At 41.0% G+C, this 21,953-nt stretch overlaps 1 protein-coding gene and 1 non-coding gene across 2 annotated transcripts in view; one reads left to right on the forward strand and one right to left on the reverse strand.

Annotated features, from left to right (window-relative positions):
• The window catches only part of TRHR (thyrotropin releasing hormone receptor), a 45,013-nt gene extending 23,332 nt beyond the window's left edge, over positions 1-21,681 (reverse strand). The window contains exons 1-2 of the mRNA XM_020876385.2: positions 21,467-21,681; positions 20,066-20,939 (exon numbers count right to left, since the gene is read on the reverse strand). Of these exons, the coding sequence (XP_020732044.1) occupies positions 20,066-20,854 (789 nt within the window). The 5' untranslated portion in view covers positions 20,855-20,939; positions 21,467-21,681. The remainder of the gene's footprint in view (positions 1-20,065; positions 20,940-21,466) is intronic.
• TRNAI-GAU (transfer RNA isoleucine (anticodon GAU)) lies at positions 14,004-14,075 on the forward strand. The gene has a single exon. It is a non-coding gene; the product is annotated as a tRNA-Ile (tRNA).
• Positions 21,682-21,953: the final 272 nt, after the last annotated feature.

A 21,953-nucleotide genomic window follows, 5' to 3' on the forward strand; every position in this document is an offset into this window, starting at 1 on the left:
TTATGCATGGATAATTATCTATTTTAAAGCATGTTTAGAAGCGGACCATAAGTCTGATGTGATTTAACAACCTCTTTTAATTAATTTTTCTGAGGATTTGGGTGGAGTTGGGGAGGAGCCAGCAACAGAAGCTTTTATTCATTAGCTTAAAAGCCATGGTGAATAACAGCAGTTCCCACCTGTCTGAATTTGGGTCTGCATTGGATTTTGAGTGGCTGGCACAGGCTTCTTGAGATGGGAGAGCTCCTCTGAGAAATAAACAAACTTTCTGCATGATGCTAAAGTGTGAAGTGTAGCACTGATATTAAAAAGTGTCATTATGTGAAGCCTCTCTGGTTTTGCCTTTAGCATCTCAAGGGTCTCACTGAGGCACAAGAACCCAGTATACTTGCATTTGAACAAGAAGGGTCAAGCACCCTTGATCATGTGGATCCCTGTTTATTAAGGGTATCTGTACTTCATTATACCCTCTTTCTTTGAGATAAAGTCAATAGCATAGTTAAAGTCAAGGACTGTGCGCAAAATGGAGTGCATTGGTTTTGTCCCAAGGCTAATCACCTTTAAGTGTGTTTCCAAAATCCTCCAAAGATAAAGTGGACAAATGCCATGTGATATTGCTTATATATGGGATCTAAAGAAAAAAAAAAAAAGGTACAAATGAACTTGTTTACAAAACAGAAGTCACACTTGTTGAAACAAACTTAGGGTTACCAGGGGATGGGGGCAGTGAGATTGTGATTGACATATAGACACAGAGGAGCTCTGTAAGGTGCTCAGTCATGTTCAACTCTACGACCCCGGGGACTGAAGCCCGCCAGGTTCCTCTGTTCATGGGACTTCCCAGGAAAGAATCCTGGAGTGGGTTGCCATGCCCTTCTCCAGGGGATCTTCCAGACCCAGGGATCAAACCTGCATCTCTTATGTTTCCTGCACTGGTAGGCAGATTCTTTACCACTGGCACCACCTGGGAAGTCCATACACATTACTATATGTAAAATAGATAACTAATAAGAACTTTTGTGTGGCATAGGGAACTCTACTTTATATTCTTTGACGATTTATATGCAAAAAGAAAATAAGAAAAAGGGTAGGCATGTGTATATGTATAATGGATTCACTTTTTTGTACACCTGACACTAACACAATGTTGTAAATCAATTATACTTCAATAAAAACTCAGAAGTATATAAAGTGGAAAGAGCCAAGACGTTTGAGGGGAGAGAACAGACTGAACGCTAGGCATGTCAGTGGAGAATGCTGATAAAGGAGAGGCGAGGAAGGAGTTACTGCTCATGAACTCATCCTGTCCACAACGTTTTTGATGAAGGGGTTTATCGAGGCACCTGGCTCCTATCGATTTGGAGGCAGAGCTTCCCATGGCAATTTTGGTAAATGTGAAAATCCCTGCCCTGTGGCAATGCACCACATGTGGTCTGATCTGACCCTCTGTCTTCAGACCTTTGCCTCAGTGAAAGGGAATGAAGTGCTACATGTGAAATTGTGCCAGTTGTGGGTATGCCACTTGCTGCAGCTAAAGAGGAAACAAGCCTCGAGGACAATGAAATGTTTAAACAGGGCACCATGAGTAAAGGCCTCTGATTGTCCAAACAAAGGGATGGGTTTTCCTAATTTGCTGGTGTTTATTGGGAATAAGTCTTAGACGAGGTCCACTGCAAGTATTCAGATGTCATGAAGAAATCAGACCGCCTGTAATTTACTCTTGGGCTTCCCTGTGGCTTAGTGGTAAAGAATCACCTGCCAATGCAGCAGACACGGGTTCAGTCCCTGGTAGATTCCTTGGAGAAGGAAATGACAACCCACTCCAGTATTCTTAACTGGGAAATCCCATGGACAGAGGAGCCTGGTGGGCTATAGTCCATGGAGTCTCAGAAGAGTCAGACATGACTTAGTGACTAAACAGCAGGAACAATTTACTAGTGCTTTGGTTCACCTTTTCTAAACAAGAATGGGACTGAATCCTGTTCCCGTTCTCCCTGTCACTGACCTTTCCCATTTTCCACAATGAACTTTGTGGGAACTTTCCCATGTTCCCTCTCTCTGCCATTGCTTCTTCATTCTCAGTTGATACTGTCCATCCCATTACTGAGAAAAGAGAGTTCTCACAAGCTGGTCTTGTGAGAACTCACCGCTTGTGAGAGCTCACCACTTCCTGCCCCTGCACTTAAAACTAATGCAACATGGTCATCCTCATCTATTTTTTTGGTATCTTATTCATTCCTTCTTTCATTCATTCATTTATCCACTTATTTATTTAATGAAGACCTATTGGATACTTTGATGTGCCAGACAGTGCTAGGTGCTGTAAATGGGTCAGTGAATTAGACACAAACCCTGCTGACAAGGAAAACAAGGATGCCCCCTTTCCCCTCCAAGGCTGACAGCTTTGCCTACACTCTTTATGGTTTCCCTTCTTGCATCCTCAGAAACTGGGCTCTACCAATACTTGGTCTGGCTTGTGTATGTACAAATAAATCCTCCCATTCAACTACATCTTTCCCATTATGATTTAAACAGGCTCGGGGTTCTTCATCTTAAGAAATAAAATACAAAAAAAAAAAAAAAAAAAAAAAGAAAGAAAAGACAAGTAAAACAATTATAAAAACACCCTGCCTTGTTTCTCACTGTCATTATTGTTGTCTGTCACAGTCAAGCTTAAGATAGCTGTATATTCTCTTTCTAGTTTTCTTCATCTCATCAATTCATTCGCCAACTGCATGAGATCTGATTTATTCTTCTTCCCTACACTTTTATGGAAATGCTACTCACAAAGATTACCAATGCCTATTTTAGGTGTTTTTTCAGTTTTATCTTTGCCTCCTGTATTGATCCACTATTGAAAGTTCTCTCCTTTGGCTTCTGTGACTCTTCTTCTCCTATTCTTCCTTATTTCTTCTGTTAATTTTGTGAGCTGTTCATCCTAGTCTCCCTATAATTCAAGCTACTCCAGGGCTTCCTTTCAATTCCACAAAATTTCCTCCTATAATTACACTTACTCCAGGGTCTTCAAAAACCTGATTTGTTCTCAAATCTATATCTTTGGGTCAGATGTTTATTCTAGCTCTAATTCTGTGTTTCTGACTGTGCCTGTGTATTTTATTGGCACTTCAAACACAATGAAGGCACAACTAATTTAACATGCTCACCCTCCTTGAAATATGTTCCTCTACTATTGTCTTCATTTAGACAAATTACACTATTCAATTAATAATAACATTTATTATGTTCATGGTCCAGGCACTCACATGGGCATGAGATCCAGAATGCAGACTCTCAACTGTCACACCACTTTCTAGCTCAGTGGTTCAAGTGTTGGAGTCGTTTCTCTTTCCCTTTCTACATACCTAGATCTATCAAATCTATGGATTCTGTTTCAAATATATCTCTTTCTATTTTCACTGCTATTTCCCTCAATGTATTAGGCCTTTGCAGAATTACTCAGATTATCTCATTCATATCATTCAGCACTCTCCCAACTAATGTCTTTGACTTTGGTCTAATCTTTTGCCAACTGAAAACAGTGATCATCCTCAAGCATAAATGTAACTAAAATACACTTTGCCTTGCAGTCTTCCAACAACTTTTCATAGCCTTTAGAATATTGTCCAAATTCTCAGTATCCTGTGAAAGTATTAGCTGCTCAATCTTGTGTCTGGCTCTTTGCGACCCCATGAACTGCAGCCTGCCAGGCTCCTCTATCCTCGGAATTCTCCCAGCAAGAATACTGGAGTGGGTTGCCATTCCATTCTCCAGGGGATCTCCCTGACCAGAGATAGAACCTGGGTCTCCCGCATTGCAGGCAGATTCTTTACAATCTGAGCCGCCAGGGAAGCCCTCTCAGTATCCTAGGCTAAGACTTCATTCTTGGTTGTCTCCCCTTTTGCTGCTCGGCCTTAATGAGCTACTTCATTTCTTTGGACTGATCCTGTTGTTTCTGGACTCCTGGCCTTCACCTCTATGGTTACCTTTGCATAAATCACCTTCTTTCCCTTCTTCACCTAGACAGCTTTCATTAATTTCCATCATCTATTCAGTTTAGGAATTATCTTCTCCAGAAAGCCTTTCTAATGCTCACCTTTCCCCAAAACTAACCGGATCAGGTAACACTAATTTGTGCTTTTCCCCATGATAACACTTGTGCCTTTATGGCATTAGTGATCAGTTTACTTCCATGTTTTTCCTATAAGACTATGATATTTTTGTGAGTGGGAACTCTTCTTCATTTTTATATCCTAGTGCCTAACTCAGTGACTGACATACAGTAGGTTTTCAACTGAATCATAAATGAGTAGATGAAAATTTGTCCTTATGTTAGTCACTTAGTCACATCTGACTCCTTGTGACCCCATGGACCATCCCTCTGTCCATGGGATTTTCCAGGCAAGAATACTGGAGTGGATTGCCAGTTCCTTCTCCAGGGGATCTTCCTGACCCAGGGACTGAACCTTAATCCCACTATTTTCCCATTCCATATAATAATGAACTTGAAGGGATTATAAAAATTGAGCAAAGCCATCCTTAATTCCAGGATAATATCTCCACTGTGTACTGCAGTTCGTTTATACAAAAGTATCGACTCGATTGCTTTCAACTTCTTCAGAGACATGCCTAATGGATTTGTAAAGAAACTCCTGGTGGTCCATTCTAGCACTTTATAATATCTAGAATCCGAGTCCCCTTCTATCTTTTCCCTGTAGAACAGAAACTGTCTCAGTGCACTCTTCCCTCACTTTTCCCTCAGATTTTTCTACATGCATAGTATTTCAAATGTTTGTCAGGCAGAATCAGTCACCAAGCGGAAATCATCAGAGAAAACATGGCAGGATGTCAGCCCTGCACGTGGGGGCTTTAGTCACTTGACTTTACAAATGATCTTTAGAAATCCATGGGGTGCGCTGCCTTTACACTGCCTCTTTCCTTTCTCACTCTCCCAGTGGTGCCACCACTCTCCTTATTTTCCCAGCTAAGAGCTGCTGCCTGCAGAAAGGATGCTGAATTCTCCCATAGTCATAAATCCCCATAAAACTCAAACAACAAAGACACAGAATGGAAAGGCATAGGATGCTTTACTTACTTGCAGCTAATTTATAATTATGCTCAGGCAATCTATCCGAGGGATATAGCTTTTGGCTAAAAGTCACCTGTGTTGTTTATAAAAGGTTGCACTATTTTCTTTTCCAAAATAATATTATCTATTTTTATTGCAACTAAATATGGATGTCAGGCGCTTTACATTATTCATCCTATCCCATAAGCACATGTATTTAGCTTTATTTAATCTTCAGAGCTGATTTAATTTTTAGCTTATTCAAATTCTTTTTAGGTGCCTCCCATGCAGCTCTGGAGAGCTGTGTCTGACTCTAGCGTCAAGGCCATGACTTCCCAGTTTTAGATAAATCCACTGATTTACTTAACTGAAACTTCTCACTCTCCTTGGCTCGTTCGTCTTCCTTTTCTTTCCCTTGTAACTGGAATCACCCACTACGAATATGCCTTTGGCCCTCTGGCTGTTCCAAGAGGGGGGAATTGTATGTTTTTTTAATCTCTAGCAAAGAACCCAACCCTCTTCTAGCCTCTTAAGTTCAGTCATTGCTCCAGAACTCGGATTTTGTCTGTCTGTCCTCCCCTTCAAAAAAATCTACCTCTAGTTAGAGTCAGAATCAAGACGGTGGAGAAGGAAGATTCTGAGCTCACCCCTTCCCAGGGATGTTCCACAACTACATACACAGCAACCGTCTCTGAGGACAACTTGAAGATGAGCAGAAAAGCTTCTCTACAACTCAGGACATAAAGAAGGGGCCAGGCTGAGATGGGTAGGAGGGGCCGAGATGCAGTCTTGTCAGACCCCCACCCTCGAGGCGGTGATCCACGAGTGGGAGGGGTAGCACATTCACGGAGGATCCCCTTCCCAACCTGAGGAGAGAGGGGTCCGACCTTTTCCTTGGGCTCCCCAGACCCAGGGCTCCTGCATCAGGAAGATGATTCCCCCTATAACATTTAGCTTTGAAACCCAGCGGGGCTTATGTCCAGGAGAGCTGGAGGGCTGTGGGGAAACTGAGATTTCATTCTTGCAGGGCTTGCACATAAAACTACTCCCTCCGAGTCCCAGCACAGAGGTAGCAGCTTGAAAAGAACCTGGGCCACACACAGAGGAGATCACTGGCATAAAGACAGGTGCCCGAGGCACCGGGATCTGGTGGCACTTTCTCTGGGGACAAAAGCACAGGTGGGTCCCAAATTTCTTTCACTCTCTTTCACCTAGCTGACTAAGGGCTGGCATGTGCCATGTCTGTCCCACTCCATCAACCGAGCTAAAACCGTGTACCCCATCCTGGTGTCCCCTGGGACCCATCTCACTCAACCCACCTGTCCCAACTGGCCATCCAAAGTGGTTCTTGTCCCCCCACCCCCGACCTGTTACTCAGCCTTAAAAAAGAATGATACCTTGTCATTTGTGATATGTGGATGGACCAGAGGGTAAACATATGCCAAGTGAAGTAAGTGGGACCGAGAGACAAATACTGTATGACTTCACATACATAGGCACACCTCAGAGTAACTGTGAGCTCGGTTCTAGACCGTGGCAATAAAGGGAGGATCACAATAAAGTGAGTTACATGTATTCTTTGGTTTCCCAGGGCATATAAAAGTTATGTTCACACTATACTGTGGTCTATTAAGTGCATAATAGCATTTTGTCTAAAACAAACCAATATACATACCTTAATTAATTCTTTATTGCTAAAAATTCCTATCATCCAACAACACAGGGTTGCCACAAAATTTCAATTTGCAAAAATTGCAGTATCTATGAAGTGCGATAAACTGAACTGCGTTTGCATGTGAGATCTAAAAAAACAAACAATAAAAATAAAAAACAAACTCATAGATAAAAGAGAACAAATTGGTGGTTAGCAAGGGATACGGTGATAGGGTGTTGGGTGAAATAAGTAAAGAGGATTAAGAAGTATAAATTTCTAGTTATAAAAATAAATAAGTCATGGAGATAATTACAATAATAAGTTTGTATGGTGACAGAAGGTTACTAGACTTGTTGTGGTGATCAATTAATAATGTATATAAATGTTGAATCAATTATGTTGTACACAAAATGAATATAATGTTAACTGTAGTTCAATAAAAAGAATAGAAAGAAAGAAAGAAAGTGAAGTTGCTCATTCATGTCTGACTCTTTGCGACCCCATGGACTGTAGCCTACCAGGTTCCTCCATTCATGGGATTTTCTAGGCAAGAATACTGGAGTGGGTTGCCATTTCCTTCTCCAGGAGATCTTTCCGGGTAGGCAGACGCTTTACCATCTGAGCCACCAGGCAAATATATAAATAAATTAAATCCTAGGCATACTTTCTTTCTATTATTCTACTGGTTCGTAAATGCACATGTCTGTTCCTGACTACTCACTTAGAGTCTAACTTTTTCCAAATCCTAAATACTTACAATCTAAAATTTCCATATCCCTATTGTAAGCTAAAGATTTCTGACAATGTTTTTTAACATCTATCCTTTAACATTTCTTTGAACAATGTTACCAATTTTTGGTCTCCTGGAAAAGCTATGCAATCACATTTGATCCTTCTATCTGCAACATACTTTATATTCAGTCTTAGTTCAGTCATTTATCAAAATGTCCCTAGGTACCATGACAAGCATTGTGGACAAAGACATGAGCAAGGTAGTTTCTGCCATCGTGGGGCACACAATCTGGTGGGAGAGACATGTGAACAACTGACTCTAGCAATGTGGTGCGTGCAGGTCCTCATCAGACCTGTTACTTCCAATCTACCCTCTCACAGACCAGCTTTCAGGGGCAGGGATTGGTGCTTCCCCCTTCTGTCTTAGCGCTCTGTTCTTGCACCTGTTTGGAATGCTTGCTGCAGGGGGAGTATGCACACTGGCTTGGGGGTGGGAGAGAGTGTGGCCAGATAAGGACTCTGCTTGCGCAAGGGTATGCTGGGGACAGAAAGGAGGTGAGCTTGAGGAAGTAAGCAGGCGGCAGAATGTAACTGTCCCAGTGTGCTGTGATAACCCTTTGGATGCAAACCTACAGGAAATGAGGTGCTGGAAGGCTCAGGCAGCATAGCGATGCTATCTAGTGTGTGTTTTAGTTGATTCTGGCAGCACACTGGGGGCTGAATTGGAAGAAGGAAACTAAGAGGCAGGGGAATGGTTAGGAAAGAAGCTTATGCAATGGTTTGGCCAGGCAGAGAGACTGGCAGAGAGGACATGATGAGGCTGGAATAAGGGAAGCAGCATTAGAGAGGAGAGGGTGGGTGCTGGGGGGATTTCAGAGGAAAAAAAATCCAGGTGTGACGACTTGAGGAGAGCAGAAGGTTTTGAAACAGGCATTTATGACCCAGAAGAACTGGTGATGGCCCTGTACAGTCCATGGAATTCTCCAGGTCAGAATACTGGAGCAGGTAGCCTTTCCCTTCTCCAGGGCATCTTCCCAACCCAGGGATTGAACCCAGGTCTCCCGCATTGCGGGTGGATTCTCTACCAACTGAGCTATCAGGGACACTGATAGGCAGAGGTTCACAAGGGCCCATTGGAAGGGAAACTCCAAAGCTGCACCCTGTGGAATGTGACTTCCCTGGTGCTCTTCACCAGCCTGATGGGGGACTTGGGAAGGCAGGTGGCGGTGGGGGCCCTGTGCTTGGCTTTCTGGCCTCAGTGATCCAGCCCCAGCCTGCAGGTCCTCCACATTCATATCCCATAAACTTTTGGCTCACATCTAGCTAATTGCATTACTATTCCTCAGACAGAGCATGCTTTATAATAAAATTCTGGGCTTTTTCTCCCATTGATAATACCAACAGATCCTTCCCATCTCGCTCCTTTATCTGGAATGACCTCTTTCTGCTCAGTCTCTTTAATGTGGCCCAAACCTCCAGCTCCAGGAAACCCTTACTGATCTCTCCTTTGATTTTTCTCTTACTCTATGGCTGAAATGGAGCAGGTGAGCTGGGTTAAAGTCTTGGCTTTGCCACAACTGGCACATCACTTTGTATTCCTATGCCTCCAAATCCTCTTTTACAGTTAGTTCCCACTCAGGATTCTGGTGAAGATACATTGAATTAGTTCATATAAACTTAATGTACTTAGTGTATTTCTCTCTGGGAATAGAGCAGAAGACTGAGAAATACTTACTAATTTGATCTTATGAATATGCTGTTAGGTGAGCCTGGAAGATCCATCTACTATAACCTCTAAACATATTCTTATTCAGGAATGAATTACTAGTCTAAAATTTTTGCTATTTCATGAATAAGGTGGGGATAAACAATATTCTAATTATGACATGTAATTTCAGCATAGTAAATAAGAATTATGGAATGCTTATTATGTACCAGGTATTTCCTCACAGCAACCCTATGAGTGGGTAACATTAGTATCCCATGTTACCTGTGAACAAACGAGTATTACAAAGTAAAATAACTTATCCAAAGTTAGAGAGACAGGAAGTAGAATTGAACTTACATTTTTCTGACTCCAGAGGTCATGCTGGACTCTGCCTTTGGGTAGATGTTCAACCTATGGGAGTCCTTGCTCTGACTACAGCCTGAACTGGGACCTTGAGCTTTTCAGAGAGGTGGGAGGCATTGAGAGTGGGGAGGGCTTTACAGGTGGGAAAAATTACACCAGCAAGGTTGCAAAGTTAAATGAGCTTGGTATACATGGGAGAATCCAGCAGACATACCGGCATCTATGAAGAAGGAATAAATATAGGTAAAGACCATTCTTCCTCTTGTATTCTGTGCCATGCTTCCTAACACCACTGCCTGTCCACTCATTCCAGCTGAAAATCTGGGACTCGATTTAGGAACTTCTCCCTTTGTCATTTGACAAATTAGTAGTTAAATCCCACTGATTTTGCTCTTATACATCCATCTTAGCCTTCTCTACTCTTTACATCTTAATGCAAGTCTTTGCTTTCTTGCTTGGATTACAAAAGTGTCATTTTTGTTTCCCAGGTTATGGGCTGGATTTGTTATAAAATTTCATGAGTAACATTTCCAAAAGTCAAATCCAGTTTGCCACTGTCCTTGTTAAGGTACTTCAGTGGTTCCCTAGTGCCTTAGAACAAAATTTAGTTACTTTCAGTGACACACAGGGACTTCCAAGTTCTTACCCTGGGCTGTTTGGCTACATAAGTGACGAATTCTGCTGGTTTCATGTCAGGGTGAACGCCTACTTGTTTTTTAAAAGTGAAGTGACTCTTCCCTGTTGGGGGTTGCTGCTGTCCAGCATTATGTGCGGTGTTCGCCACTCCTTGTGTCTCTTCTGCACATTGTACAGCTTAACTTTGTATTTTCCTACTGTTTTGTTCAATTTTTTAAAAAGTTATAGTTGATGCATAATATTATATAAGCTACAGGAGTACCATATAGTGATTCACAATTTTAAAGGTAGCAGAGACATCACTTTTCCAACAAAGGTCTGCAAATCAAAGCTATGGTTTTTCCAGTAGTTATGTATAGATGTGAGAGTTGGACCATAAAGAAGGCTGAGCACTGAAGAATTGATGCTTTTGAACTGTGGTGCTGGAGAAGACTTTTGAGAGTCCCTTGGACAGCTCAGAGATCAAACCAATCATTCCTAAAGGAAATCAACCCTGAATATTCATTGGGAGGACTGATGCTGAAGCTGAAGCTCCAGTACTTTGGCCATCTGATGAGAAGAGCTGACTCATTGGAAAATACCCTGACACTGGGAAGGATTGAAGACAAGAAGAGAAGGGGGCGACGGAGGATGAGATGGTTGGTTGGAATCATCGACTCAGTGGACATGAGTTTGGGAAGACTCTGGGAGATGGTGAAGGACAGGGAAGCCTGGTGTACTGCAATCCATGGAGTCACATAGAGTTGGACACAGCTAAGCAGCTGGACAACAACAGTTATTATAAAGTATCATCTATATTCCTGTGCTATACAATATCTTTGTAGATTATTTTATACATAGTAGTTTGTGCCTCTTAATCCCTTAACCCTAACTAGCACCCCTTCCTTTCCTCCCACCACTGGTACCTACTAGTTTGTTCTCTGTGTCTGTTTCTTTTTTTGTTATATTCACTAGTTTGTTTTATTTTTTAGATTCAACATACAAGTGGTATCATACAGTATCTGTCTTTCTCTGACTTATTTTACTTAGCATAATACTCTCCAAGTCTATCCATGTTGTTGCAAACTGCAAAATTTCATTCTTTTTCATGGCCAAGCAGTAGTCCATTGTATAGATGTACCATATTCTCTTTATCTATTCAACTGTTGATAGATGCTTAGGTGGCTTCCATATATTAGCAATTGTAAATAATGCTTCTATGAACATTAGGGTACATGCATCTTTTCAAATTAGTGTTTTTATTTTTTCACACCTGTCAAAATGGCTATCATCAAAAAGACCACAAATAACAAATGTTGGCAAGGATGGAAAGAAAAGGAAACCCTTGTGCACTGTTGGTGGGAATATACGTTGGCACAGCCACAGTGGAAAACAGTATGGAGGTTTCTCGATAAACTAAAAATAGAGTTATTATATGACCCACTTCTGGTTATATATCTGAAAAATCAAAAATACCACTCAAACTGCTTTTGAATTATGATACAGAAAGTTCCACAAGACAGCGACTATTATTTATTCTCCAGAGTAAGGCCTGGCATGAGATTGGTGCTCAGTAACTGTTCATTGAATTAAAGAAATAATGGCTGAACAAAGCCAGAAAAAAGATGAAAAGGTCAGATTTTAGAGGGCTTTGAAAGCCAGTCAGGGGAAATTGGGGATATTTCTCTTTGAAATAAGATGATGTGTGCAAATTGTTTTTGGAAAATTAGTCACAGAGGAGCACTCAGATAGATTTATTCTCATCTTAGTACTTCTACTCACATTGTTTCCTTCCCTAAGTTGCCATCCCTCTGCATCTCTGCATATTCTGTCCAGTGTAGTTCTCTTATTGGGAAGGATATTTGAAAGGCTTGTTGGAAAGCCAACAGGATTTTGTATAAAAGTAAATTATGATTTGAGTATGCCATGTTTCTAAGTCAGCCTGTTCTGTCTGAAAGTGGGGAAATCTTCCTCAAAATTCTTATCTAGCAACAAACTCATTATTATACTAGCTGGTTGCTAGTTTTGCTATTTTATAATTCAAAAGACAGTCAATAAAAGAAAATAAATTTTAATTAAAACCAGAGAAGGATATGGAATGGCAAGCAATACTTTTTCAGGGAGCAAAACAGAGTGCTGGATTTGACTTAGTCCCAACTCTGCATGTATGTACTCTTTTACAATTCATTTATTAGGTATGATACACATGCACACACATACACAGAAGTGTGTTGATCAATATTTAACAATTGGCTCTCCACAAAAAAGGGAGGGGCCCTGAAATGTCATATTTGCTGATTTCTACAATATTAGTACTCCAATCATGAACAATTTTAAGCAACCAGTGTGAAGTCACTGAACGTAGATTTGCGAAGAAATGCTAGCCATCCACTCTTGCAAAGCCTGTATTTCCTGGCTGCAACACATGACCTGCCATATATTCTTTGGGGAGCTGCTGCAGACCAAGTTCAGTGCTGAGGGCACTGGGAATAGGGGCCCTATCTTTAGAGATGTTAGTGGCAATGGGAAGACCAACAGGTAACAATTATGATACATAAGAATGACTAAACCAGAAGTAAATACAAAGTACTGTGGAAACAGGTAGAATACCTAACATAATGATTATAGCTAGGCATTCAGTTATATAGATCTGCCTGAGAAATGCAGGGAAGGCTTGATGGGGTGCATGGGGGGGCACCATTTGATCTGAGACTTGGAAGATAATTGGGAGCTTTCCAGATGAAATGTTTTCCAGCTGAGAGAATGTAGCAAGTTCAGAGAACTAAAAATAATTCAGGACTGCTGGGGCACAAAGTGTACATCAGGAGAGCCATAAGCGATGAAGTTAAAAACATAAAGGAGTCAGGATCATATTTGTTATGCTAAGAGGTTTAAACTCTAGGCTTCAGGGAACTACAAAACACATTTTGATAACATATTTGTTTATTAGAGAAACCTCCTGGTGAGCAGTGTGCAGGATGACCTAGGAGATGGTGGAATGGGAGAGGCTTGGTGAGGTATGTCCTGAAATGGAGCAGAAGAGAAATGGTGAACTAGGGCAATGGTCATGTGATGTAGTAGATCAAACATGAGAGTTTAGGAGCTAGAATCACTAGCATCTGGTTATCACTTGGGGTGGGTAGATAGGACAGAAAAGTACCATAAGGCCTCCTAGATTTGTGGTTTGGGAATCTAAAGTAGGAAAGAAGTGATATGGATTTATGAAGGAAGTAAATGGATTTAGATTTAGTCATATTGGATTTGATGTACTTACATGATGTCCAAAAACCAGTTAGGTGTATGGGTCAGATGTCTTTGCAAGAGCTGTGTCCTGGGCTCTCATAGCGGGAGTTATAATCTTGGGTGTGGATGTAAGTAGGCTGAGTGACAAAGGTCAGGGCTGGCAAAGAGCAACTACAGTCCGTTCAGGCTCCCATAGACAATGCACTTCCATTGTCCCACTTCAATGATACCAGACTATTCTCTCCCTGAACGTGCCCTGTCTCCCCGTTTACTCCTCTCTCAGCTGAACTTTCTTCCTTTCCTCTCTGTTCTCCTTGTTGCTGCTTTTAGACCTTCCACCCATCTTCACAGGCCCAGGTCAATGCCACGTGCTCCACTGAGGCTTCTTCCATTTTTTCCCACTTGGCTTTCCTCCTCATGGACGCTGCGTCCTCTATTGTGAAGCATAATAGTCTACTCAGGATTACTGTGCACACAGCCAATAGTGAGCCCCTCGAAGGTGAAGAGTTTGCTTTTAGGTGTCCTGGTGGCCTCTATATCTAGGAGTGTTAGGTGCTTTTGGGGTTATGAACGAATGTTTCATCAAACTGGGGAGGATATTGAATCTTCCTCAATATTGGACTTCCCTGGTGGCTCAGATGGTAAAGAATCTGCCTGATATGCAGGAGACCCAGGTTCAATCCCTGGGTGGGGAAGATCCCCTGGAGAAGGGGATGGCAACCCACTCCACTGTTCTTGCCTGGAGAATTCCATGGACAGAGGAGCCTGGTGGGCTACAGTCCATGGGTTTCAGAGTTGGACATGATTGAGCAACTAACACTTTCACTGTTTTCACTTTTCTTTGAATATAAAATAATCTACCATGAAATTCTGCTTAATGTTGACCTAGCTTTAACTTTACACCTTTCACCTTCCCCTAACTCATAACAAAAGTAAAGGAGACTAAGAACATGGTTACAGCCCAGCCTTCATCTATCTGGAACTTGGACTATCTGCAATTTGAAGAATTCACAAGAGAATGCATAAAGAAATATAATTTTTCATTTTCAAGGTTAGCTGATTTTAAGGGGATTTTTGGTGTGTGGTCAAATTAAGAATTCTGTAGGAGTGCAGGTTTTTATTTTTTGTAGACATATAGAAAAATTTATTTTTCTCTACCAGTGAAATTATAACTCAAAGCTGCAACTATAAAATTGGGAATAAACAATGTGTTTTCATCTAACCAAAGGACACAAAACATGAAACTGCAGGGCACTTTCACTGAGACAATTTATGGCAGATGGAGTTTTTCCTCATATACTATGTGAATTAGAAAATGGAACACTTTTCTTTAAAAATAAAAAATAAGATGGCACACTTAGATATCTGTGAGCTAAGTGACAAAAATTGCCCTCCCCCCATCTTAGAGATCTTTATATTATTAAGAATATAGTTGGGCCCAGACAAATGGAGCAAATAAGACAATTAAAAACAAAAGATGGACCTGTGAGAATAGTATGAGAATAGTCCCAGTAAACTTGAGAAGCCTCTGATTGAGGCCTAAGGCTGAAGAGTTTGGTATCATTAACTTGCCTTTTGAGATTAATCATTGACTAGGCTACCCACACAACTTACGGAATTTCATGTTTGCAAATGTCAGCCCTACTGCCACTATTATGCCTCTTTTCCTTTGTGTTCTGCTTTCCTTGTTCAGGGTTTCTTCTTTAAAAAGGTAAGAGTTGGAGGGAGGCAGGCGAGAAGACACACATTTAAGCCCCCTTTCTATCCAAGTTCACCATTTTCCACGAGTACATCCTACTCAGATTGCTCAGTCAGAGTCGGGGTCAGGAGGCTGCAGAGGGGTGGAGGTCACTTAGAAGGACAGGGCTGAGGGAAGGGTAGCTGACGGCACACGTGAGGAGAGACAAAACCATGGATTTTGTCTGATGCATCTCATTTGATTTAAGTCACTCTATGAGGAATTGTTAGTTTCATTTTATTAATGAGAAAAGTGAGGCTGAGAAAAACTGACCCACAATCTTATCCATTTTCTTTTACTCTGTGCTATTCTTGGGAGTATTAATCTCAACATTTTGTGTAAAAGCAGCATGTAAGACTATATATCTACAAAGTGAAGCAAAGTGAAGTTGCTCAGTCATGTTCAACTTTTTGCGACCTCATGGACTGTAGTCTGCCAGGCTTCTCTATCCGTGGGATTTTCCAGGCAAGAATACTGGTGTGGATTGTCATTTTCTTCTCCAGGGGCTCTTCCTAACCCAGGGATTGAACTTGGGTCTCCCACACTGCAGGCAGATTCTTTACCAGCTGAGCCACAAGGGAAGCCCAAGATACTCAAGTGGGTAGCCTATCTCTTCTCCAGGGGTTCTTCCCTCCCCAGGAATTAAACCCAGGTCTCCTGCATTGCAGGGAGATTCCTTACCAACTGAGCTATCAGGGAATCAGCAGTATATATATCTCTCTATATATCATATATCAGCTATATATATATATATATATATATATATATATATACACATATACATATATATATATATGTGTGAGTGAGTGAAGTTGCTCAGTATATATATACACACATATATATATTGACTATAATGATATAAAAGAAAATCAAGTAAAAACATGAGAAAAATATTACTAAATGCTAATATATTATGGTTTTGAGAGGTAGGATACAGGATGCTTTTTTTATGCCTATGTTTTCCATAATACATGATTACTTTTCTATCATCAGCAGCAATAATATCAACAACAGCAACAAATAAAGGGCATGTATTTCTTTGAAAGGAAAACTGCTTTTGTCTCTTGGGTGACCAACATTCCTCTTGGGAAGGTAGAAGGCTTTTAAGAAATTTATAGAAACAAAGACTGTTTGGCCTTTTAAAAACTTGTTCATTCAAACAAAACCCATACTGAAAAATTTGCCACAAACTCTTGGAGTTTCTATTCAGACTATGTTACACCGTTCCCCACTAGCTATACTGTTAAAAAAAAAAAAGTACATTAGAGTGACTCAACTGAAAATTAAACTGGTAGCCTGATCTATAAAATAGTCTGCAGACCCCTGTGTCCTATGGAAAGCAAATATTTGAATTGAATGTGTTTATTCACAGTGTTGTCCTTTAGCAAGATACTCCTGTGTCTCCAAAATGCCAAAAGATCTAATCAATTCCTCAGGCAATGATAAAGACATTTTATCTCTACAATGTTGAACACTTGAACTGACTGAACAGAGAGATTTTTTTGTATTGTGTAGATGGAGCTGAAATGTGACAAATGTGATCACTTAAACTATAGCTCCAGCATCAAAACAACCAATTATAAAGCAAAAGATTTAGTCAATCAGACAATTCTTTTGTCTACACAATTCCAAGTTATTATTTAGAGAAATTTGTTTTATCGACGTGACCAAATATTTAGTTGAATCTGAATAACAGAAAGAAAGAAGATTCTGGCCTGAGTTTTCTGCATCAGAAATATAAGTTAAAGGTAAGCAAATCAGCAAACACAAACCTCATACTTGTCCCTCACATATAAATATTCTTTCTATTTCCTCTAAACTGTAGTTCTTCTAAGCTATGCACGTTTGACTTTAATTACTTGGTTAGAAAGAACTAGTCCAGACAGAATATTTATTAAAATGTAAATTAAACTTGCCCAAAATTAAAAAAAAAAACATTCAGAGAAAATAGTAGAATCAAATCCTGGGGCTAGAGGAGGTGGAGGTTAGAATCTTTTGAAGATTTAAGAAAAGAACCATTTCAGAAAAGGAAAAAGCCAGACCAGAGGATCACTGATTTTGGACAACACTGACTCCCCTTCATGGCTCTCATTCCATTTATCGGGAGACATCTCTGTTCTTCCAGACTCAGAACCATCAAATTGTCCCCTCTTCATCCTTTGTATCTGACATGTTCACATCTCACCTCCTCTTTCTTTGAAACCCCTCTCTGGTTCACAGCTTACTTTAAATTCTCTTGATAGAGAATCTTGCCACAATACTTCATGTGTAAATTACTATCAACAGTTTCAAAAGTGGTCCTTCTGCTACCAGTCTCTCAGCCTCCAAACTGCCTCATCCACAGCTGTCAGATTTATTGTCCCCAAACACCACTTTCCTCACTGCTGCCTCCTGCTCACCACTCACACTCTTGGGTGCTCCTGCACTAAGTTCAAACTTCTTCCTTTGCCTGATAGTTGAGATCCCCCACAACCCTTCCTCTCATTCCACTCTCTCCCTTTCTCTCTCACAGATACACACGCACTAGCGCTCCAATCTAACTGTTTGCTGTTCCTCCAAATACTTCATTTTACTCAAGCAAATCACTGCTGTGTGCTTATTTGCCCAGTCGTGTCTGACCCTTTGCAGCCCTGTGGACTGCAAAACGCCAGGCTCCTCTGTCCATGGGGATTCTCCAGGCAAGAACACTGGAGTGGGTTGCCATGCCCTCCTCCAGGGGATCTTCCCAACCCAGGGACTGAACTCAGGACTCCCGCATTGTAGGCAGATTCTTTACCATTTGAGCCACCAGGGAACCAAATCGTTGCATGCTATAAAAATTCCCCCATAGTACACTGTCCTGGTCCCCTCTCCAAATCCATACCATTCTCCTTCCAGCCATATCCTCATGACAACCCCAAATGCTCTGAACACAATTCCAAAGGCCCTAATTATTAAAAGTTCAAGAAGTTGCCAAATCCTATACACACCTGTTCAACCAATGATCTTTGTTTAAATGGTGCATGTATAAAGAATAAATCTATTTCTCTTACAGTTGCCAACATATTAACAGACTCAGAATGAGGCTAATTAAATACTCAGATGAACCTACTTTAGGTGTCCTTCATCAGGTATTTCATTGAACCCTCACACCAATCCTGGTTGCTATTTATCCTCATGCTTAAAGATGAAAAAACTGAAGCTTGAAGAGTTCTGCTTACTCAGGGTCATACATCCAAGCTTATTAGAACCCAAGAATTTTAAAACCCAGGGTTTTTTGGAGCCAAATCTTTGGCGTTTTGTTTTACCACTCAGCCTCTATGAGGACAGCCTATCTGTAACAGCTTTGAAATATGAATGTGAACATGTAACACAATTAGCAATTTAAAGCACATTATTAATGCTGATAGGTACTAATGACTGTAATTGAAAGGGAAGACATTAGACCAGACAAACAATTTTTTAGAATTTATAACAAGAATATAAATGAGTCTAATGAATGAATTTACTTCCTGACCTTCTTTGCTACAGACATTAACCCATGTTTAGTCTCTAATTGAGATGTACATATTCTTTACTCTCTTATTGTATTTGTTAATGTTTGCCTTGGCAGATGGCCAACAGACCTCTTTAAGTTTCCCTTAATCAAGTTTTGGGTAATAGATGGCCAAATATGCCTTGTATTAGGTAGCACTGCTAGATCCAAAGCAGCAGAAAGCTAAGAGCTGGCAATAGTTTCTCAAGTCTTTCCTATCATCTAGGCACCTTTAATAATAAATGCTATATAAATCAAATGTCATGATATCATTTAAAATGTTGTATATATTTCTTTTTAGTGATAGTTCATTATTCATTTCATGCATGCCTAAAACACCACTATTTATTAGTAACTTATTTTACTATTTGCCCAATGTTCAATACAATTCTTCATATTTCAGCAAATCCAGAGATTAGGAAGTGATAGTATGGATGATTCACCTGCATACTTTAAAAAGTACACTCAGTTTCTGTTTATGTACATAGGAAGAACTAAATTCCTACAGGATAAAAAAAAAAAATAAAGAAAATTCAACCTATTTGAATGAGCAAGTCTTGCTGATCACCTCTTCTTTTTTCTGTTTAGAAAGAAAAGGATCTGAAAGTCAAGTCTCTAGATAACTTAGATGTGTATCTATAGGTAAACGTGCACATGATATAAAAGTATTCCTGCACTGTCTTATAAACTATATCTACTGAAACACAGTTACACTTCACTCATGTAAAACCACTATTCAACCACAAGCACCTGAGCATTCAGGTGATCTGAAACAGCTATGCTTAATAGGAAAAAGACATGTGAAAAATACAATCATTCTTTGTAACAAATTAAGCTTGGTGTTAGCCTTTTTATCAGTACACTTCCTGAGCAGAGTGCATTGTGAGCCTCTACATGCTGGGACATTTTGTAGGGAGCTGAAGGAGAAAGTGATAGAATCTTTCTCCACTAAGACTAAATAAAAAAAAAAAAAAAAAAAAAACAGTCCAGGAACCCCTCTCAGTTTCGGTGCTGTTTTGACTCATCTTTTCTCAAACTATCTTGTCAAATATTTGTCAGACGATAGAGTTCTTCAAAATATCCAGCTGCTCCCTATAGGAGGCAGAAATGGCCTAAATATATTGATAACATTTCTCAAAAAAGCCAAACATTTTAAAGTTAGAATTCTAGGGTTTCAGTTTATATTTCCTTATATTTTAATAGCACACCAACTGGTACCTGCTGGTGTGCTGTCAACATTTCCCCGTCTATTTTTAGATCCTCAGTTGTTTTAGAGATGGATTTAATATGTAAATCAGAGGCTTACACCACTGAAATGTCTGTATGATTGTGTTTTAGTTTTGCCATCAGCTAAGTAGGGCAAAGTTGATCTATCTCACAAGGAACTCTCTCCCACATTTCCTCTGTGAACTCAGAGGCTCAGATTTGCTTACCTGCTTCCTTGAAGATACTGTGCTGTTGAAATATCTATTAGAGGTCTTTGAATTCAAATTCTTATTCTGATGGGTCGAGTCGTTTTTCCACGTGTTAGAGTTTTCTTTAGGATCTGAAGGAATGGGATTTAAGAAGAGGATCCTAGCTATGAATCCATAGAGGACAGTGGCTAGGATCATTGGTACAACATAAAAGACCCCAAAGTCCATCAGGTAAATAGGTGAGTAGTAGTTCCTAGAGATCTTGTAGCCACAGGACACTACAGTAGCATCTTTATAGGTGCTAACATTGAGATCCAGCAGGAAGAACCAGAGCATACAGTAGATTGATGTGAAAGCCCAGACAAAGATGATTATCTTTTTGGCTCTGGAAAATGTGCACAGAAATTGGGCTTTGATGGGGTGACAGATCGCTATGTACCGCTCAATGGTGAAGGCTGTGATTGAACAAGAGGAGGCATTAATGCCCAAGTACTGGAGGTAAGTTATGCAGAGGCATCCAACGTAGCCATAGACCCAGGAACCGTAGATGCTGTCCGTTATGTTGGGGAGGCCTGCGGCCACCAGGACCATGAGGTCAGCTACTGCCAGACTCACCAGGTAGCAGTTTGTGGGGGTCCTCATGTGCTTGGTCCTCATGACCACCAGAACTACCATGATGTTGCCCACGATGCCCAGACCACAAATTATGAGCACAAGTAAGATGGTGACCACTTGGTATTCGAGGGCCACCACAGCTCGCGGCTGAAGCTGAGTTTGGTTCAGTTCACTTCCCGTCTCGTTTTCCATCTTCAGTGGCTTGAGGTTTCTCTGGGACACTTCTCAACACATCTTCCTTCTGGTGCCCTGCCTTCACCACAGTCGTTCTCTCCCCCTGTGAAGAGTTATAGTCCATATTCATTCACAGAGTCACAGTCACTTACAGGTAATTCTTACGTCCTCCCCTTTCACCTTCCATTTTTCTCCAGTAATAGGGCTCATATATACTCCTGAAAACTCCTCTTATTGAAATCTAGAGAAGGATGGAGTAACAGTTTTATCCACCTTACAATAAGAGGGACTGTTTTTTTCTTAATGGACAAAAATGCTCAAGAAAAGAGACACAGAAAATGCTCCCTGTTTTGAAAGAATCCTCAATGGAGGGGGTGGGGGGGAAACAATATCAGCTACCTGAAAAATAAATACAAAGAAATCTCTCAGATGCTTGGGGAAAGTAAAATAAAGAAGAAAAAGATACTAGGTGGGGTAGGGGGGGGCTGTGGGGGGAAGCCAAAAAGCTTGACAGAAAATTAGCATCTGCCTCCTTGGCTCTCAGAGGGTGAGATCCCTCTGCTACAGAATAGCAAGCCTTCCCAGGCCCCCTGCCCTGCAGACCCAACAGAGAACAATTTCTCCTCTTACCTTTTCCTCTGTAGCACTGCCTCTTCTTCCAGGTAGATGGAGCGGCAGTAAGTGTGAGTTTCCAGCCTCGCAGACAGCCTCGTCCACTTTGTTTGGCAGGGAGACCACTTAGCAGGGCTCCGTCTTCAGAACTGCGGTTCCTCTAAACCCTCGCAGCCTTTCCAACTGATGACAGACCATACAGCCGCAGCAGGAGCAGCAGCAGGAGCAGCGGCACAGAGCCTGGCAAATCATAGAGCGTCCCCTGATGAGAACACGCTCGGCTCTCTGTCTCCCCCTCCCCTCTCACACACACGCCCCACACTCACACTCACAAAGGCCAGTCAGTCCTCACTGATGCATCATCTCCCCTCTGAGGATTTGCTTATAAATGTGCTAACGATACAGTTGTAATCTGGAAGGCTGCCGGTGCCAGCCAGGGGGTTTGAAGAAGCTGGTCTTATGGTTGTTTATAGTCTAAGTTTTAGAGGAACTCAGGCACCTGGGT

The sequence above is a fragment of the Odocoileus virginianus genome, chromosome 15 (assembly GCF_023699985.2).
Source record: "Odocoileus virginianus isolate 20LAN1187 ecotype Illinois chromosome 15, Ovbor_1.2, whole genome shotgun sequence".
In the NCBI taxonomy this organism is placed as follows: domain Eukaryota; kingdom Metazoa; phylum Chordata; class Mammalia; order Artiodactyla; family Cervidae; genus Odocoileus; species Odocoileus virginianus.